Source organism: Mangifera indica, chromosome 5, assembly GCF_011075055.1.
Source record: "Mangifera indica cultivar Alphonso chromosome 5, CATAS_Mindica_2.1, whole genome shotgun sequence".
Classification (NCBI taxonomy): Eukaryota; Viridiplantae; Streptophyta; class Magnoliopsida; order Sapindales; family Anacardiaceae; genus Mangifera; species Mangifera indica.
In genome coordinates this window covers 6,253,431-6,258,047 of record NC_058141.1, presented here as the reverse complement: position 1 = coordinate 6,258,047, position 4,617 = coordinate 6,253,431, and the positions used below count along the sequence as shown (strand labels likewise).

The 4,617-nt window shown below is 35.0% G+C and overlaps 1 protein-coding gene across 1 annotated transcript; it reads right to left on the bottom strand.

The window, feature by feature from the left end:
* Window positions 1–305: 305 nt before the first annotated feature.
* Window positions 306–3,383, bottom strand: LOC123216322 (receptor-like kinase TMK2). The gene is made up of 2 exons (XM_044636759.1): window positions 1,370–3,383; window positions 306–688 (listed from the first exon to the last, which is right to left on the bottom strand). The coding sequence occupies exons 1-2, from the start codon at window positions 3,381–3,383 to the stop codon at window positions 306–308; spliced, it is 2,397 nt and encodes a 798-aa protein (XP_044492694.1).
* Between the last annotated feature and the right edge of the window lie 1,234 nt (window positions 3,384–4,617).

Here is a 4,617-nt window from a genome sequence, read left to right as displayed (position 1 = left end):
TATTCTTGTATTGCTTAGTTTGCGTTTCGTTCACCGTATATTCTCTAGGTTTCAATATAGAAGAGTCACAAAAATCTCTTTCCACCTATGATTTACTCAAGATTTCTCCGGAGCTGAACCTTTTACCATAGGTTTTCACGTCACTTATGATGCTAATTTATTAATTGTTCATAAGATAGTCTGTTACTTCTGGACAACTTATATGTAGGAAAGTTCCTCAAAAGATTTGCAATACAACAATTTTTTTTGTTGTTTTCAAAGAATTCTACAAGCATCATTGCATAATATGTACACCATGTTTTTTTTCACATTGCGTCCCTGGGCAGGTCAATTCCATAGATGTCATCATAAACAGGTTCTATAGGCCTCCACGACTCGACAAGACATGAAAGTACATTGATGACTTGATTCATATTCGGCCTTTGAAAGGGTTCGCCGGTGCAACAATGGTCAGCTAGCTCAGCCACGGTGCTTATACTTGCAAGAGTTTCTTCATCTAACTCAATAGTGTCGTCAATGGCTTTTTGAAATGTGTACTTGTTACTATGCATTCTGCGGAACCAAGGAACAAGATGCACAATACCCTCTGGATGAGCCGTCTCATCTATGGCTTTCCTGCCCGTGATTAACTCCATCAAAATTACTCCAAAGCTGAACACATCAGCCTTCGTAGTAACTCGCCCTGTCACTGTTAAATAGTATAAAAATAAAAACTATGAAAACCATTTTAGAAAATGTTTAAAATCAGTGAAATTCGACCATAAATTTTTATTTATATGGAAATGGTATGAACGTTTATTCATTTTCCATTGCTGAGCTCAAACCGTGATGAGATGGTCATTTTGGTATTGAAGAGCGGCCAAACGACATAGTCCCACCCAAGGTTTATTGAAAACACAAAGTGGTATCCACTAAGTATGAAAAACTCAAACTCTAACCTATGGGCTATTAAAATTAACAAATTTAATAACTCTAGGAGTAAATTTATCATTTAACTATAATATACTAAAAATAATAAAACTTTATCTTATTTCCTCCTTTAGCTTTGAAAACTAACAATTTTAATAGTCTATGAGTGTGAATTTGGGTTTTCTATACTTAGTACCCATTAAATTGGCTTTTCAACAAACCTTGGGTGGGAATAAGTATTTTCGCCTTCAAGAGCTAATTTCTAAGTTAAAAGATTGATACTGATTAAAGGTAATATTATGTGTCTCTAGTTTTGAATATCAAATTGAGTACTTAGATAATGTATTATTATATTATTGATTATTATTTTATCATTAATCAATTATATAAAAACACATTATTTGGATTGAGTACTCAAATTTAGGTGCGATTTAAAAAATAAAATCAAAATACTATTTACCTATGTACTCTGGAGCAATGTACCCAAGTGTTCCAACCAATCTTGTTTGAATGGATTGTTTTCCTTTATCTGGAACAAGAAGAGCCAATCCAAAATCTGCAATCTTAGCACGCATATCATCTCCAAGAAGAATGTTGGATGGTTTAAGATCTCTATGAATGAAAGTTTGATTTGCTAAACCATGTAAATATTCAAGACCTCTAGCGACATCCAAGGCAATGCTTAGCCTTCTACTCCATTCAAGTGGTTGCAGTGCTTTTTCTCGCCAATTGAACAAATGGCTGCTAAGGCTTCCTTGGGGCATGTATTCATAAACAAGAAGCCTCTCATCTCCTTCCAAGCAATATCCAAGAAGTGACACCAAATGGCAGTGTCGAACCTTGGTAAGAACTTCAATTTCAGACTTAAACTCGGTTAAGCCCTGTTCACTTACCACTCCGAATTTCATTCTTTTTACTGCAATTTTCGTCCGATCGGGCAACTCGCCTTTGTAGACAGTTCCAAATCCACCTCTTCCCAATATATTTTTGTCACTGAAATTATTAGTTGCTTTCCTCAAATCTTTCCACAACCTGGAATGTTTTCTTTTTCTGGTATACAAGAAGACGCCTAATCGAACAATCATAAGCACAACAAAAAAGGCAAAAATTACAAAACCAATCATTCTAGTATTTGAACTCTTACTCGAACTAAATTCTCTGGGAAGTTTGTCAGGTGATTCCGATGGTGCGACAAGTTTATAATATTCTATATCAGGGTTCCCATCAGTGACAACGTTCACATTTGGTCTAAATTTTGGCACTTTACCGGAAAGAAGATTATTAGAGACATCTAACTCAACAAGACTGGTCAGAGTTGTGAGTTCACTTGGTATAGCACCTTTAAGTGAATTATTGGAAACTATCAATTGTTCCAATGATGCAAGAATAGAGAAATTGGGAGAAATTGTGCCTGAAAGCCCCAAATTTTTGAAATTAACAACCTTAATATGTCCTTCATCATCACATAAGATCCCTTTCCACGTCTTAGAGGAATCACAAGGATCATTTCCTTTCCATCGCTCTGCAAATACCACTGGATATCCCATTGACTCAGCAATGGACAACAAAACGTCAACCCGACTGTCACAAGCAACACCAGGCTCATCCGAACAAAAACTATTTGTGCCGTTTCCTACATCCGAATCAAATTGAGAATTAACAAAGTCTGGAGTTGGACCTTGAAGCAGATTATTAGCCAGATAGAGATTACGAAGCTTAGGAAGTTTAGCCAAAGAAAAAGGAACGATACCCGTAAACCGATTATGTCTCAAATTCAATTCTTCCAAACTAATAAGCTTAGATAAATCTGGCAAAGGACCAGTAAAAGAATTACCATCAAGCCGAATATGAGTCAAAGAAGTCATGTTTTCTAACACTGCAACTGATCCAGTAAACTTTGAATAACTTCGTTGGTCAGATAACCAGAGGGTTTGAATCGAAGACTTCGCAAAACTCGATGGAATTTTCCCATGGAGATTGTTCAAGGCCAAACGCAAGTGCTTTAAACGAGGAAATGTATCCGCCCCAAAGAAGACTGGAATAGTTCCATGAATTCCAGCATCATTTGCAGAAAAGCTCTCCAAACCAGTGGCATCTTTTAAACTATCAGGTATCTCCCAAGAAGGGAGAAATGGATTCATATCAAAACTTATAGATCGTAAGGACTTTAATCCTATAAAGAAATCAAATGGCACATATGAAAAGCTATTGTTGTCAAATTGCACAGTCTGAAGAGAACTTAAACCAGCAAGATTTGGGATTGGCCCCTTGAGTTTGTTGCTTGCCACCTTAAGCACTTCCAAAGAGTCAAGGTACTGGAGATCTTGAGGAAGGCTTCCTCCAAGGTTTAAGTTGCTAATTCGGATCCAAACCACTCGGTCTAGCCTGCATGTAATGTAATTCCATTTACATGGATCTGGGTCGAACCACTCCAAAACGTCAGAGTTTCCCAGGCTGGACTTTAGTGCTTGCATGTGTAGGCGGTCTTCGTTGGACCCCGGCAGAACAGTGAGATTGAAAGAAAGAAGGCAGAGGAGGGGGAGGGAAATACAAATATAGCTTTCTTTCATTTTCTCAGGAAAATTAAAGAAGGAAAACATCCATAAATTTTAAATTTTAAGGTTCAAAATTCGAGATAAATTGTTTGGCCAGGTTTTCTCCAAATCCTAGGTGCTCCAAGATATGAACATAGTTACAGCCGTAGAGCTTATAATATATTATTTCATCCACCCAGGAATCCGATAATAAAAAAACATTTTCGGATAAAATTCCAGGACGGTTGGGTCCAATTATTTAGTGAAAGATGTTGAATAAATCACCAGTGTTTGTCCAGTTGCCCACTTGTGTATAAACTTCCATTCAAATTTTTCTCATCCTTTAAGTCTGAATATCAGTGTCTTAAGGCTGAGATTTTGATTTTCAACATTCTGGTTGAATTGTTTCTAATAATATAACTGATTTAGTAGAATTACCTTATGCAAAAAAATATTAATAAAAATATGTGCATCCAATTTTGAGAATCTAAATGACGTATTATAAAATAGTTGACTAATTTTGAATTAAAGATAAAATAACATAAATATAATCTATGCGAACAATTTACAATGATTAAACATATTATCTACACGCACATTCACTTAGAATACGATTAAAAGTATGTTTACTCAAAGATAGTAAGAATGATGAATCTTGACAGATTCATGATTTGTTCATTCATATTTTATTTTATGTCCTACTGTTCGGAGATAGCAATCATCTCCTACCATTGTAGCATTATAAAATTATATACTATTTCAATGGAATAACACAAATCAATGAATTTCATTAGAAACAAATTCCCTTAGATCTCTTGATTCAATATACTACAATTTGGTTATTTTTTGTAATTACACATTTACCCTTTCATCTTGTCCCATAAATGCAAAATTATATATAGGCAAAGGGACAACATTTTTGCATCTTATATTGTTACTCTGTCAAAATTTCTCCAATGCAATCAATAACATAATATTAGACATAAGCTTCCGAGTAATTCAGTCCATTTTAAAAACCTTCTAATGTTATTCATTACTCATGCAAGATTATATTTCTAATTTTGTGTACTTCTTATTATTGGAATTTTTACTCTCAACAATTTGGCATTAGAATGGAGCCTTCTAAAAAGCTCTTCTTTTTAGAGCCTCCTAACAGTCTGATCAAGTGAATGGA

What these genes read in the sequence shown, in the direction of transcription:
- LOC123216322 (XM_044636759.1), bottom strand. Translation starts at nt 3,383, where the DNA reads ATGCAAGCACTAAAGTCCAGCCTGGGAAACTCTGACGTTTTGGAGTGG. An exon ending in CATTGCTCCAGAGTACATAG is followed by an intron (nt 689 to 1,369) that starts GTAAATAGTATT and finishes ACTATTTAACAG; the next exon opens with TGACAGGGCGAGTTACTACG.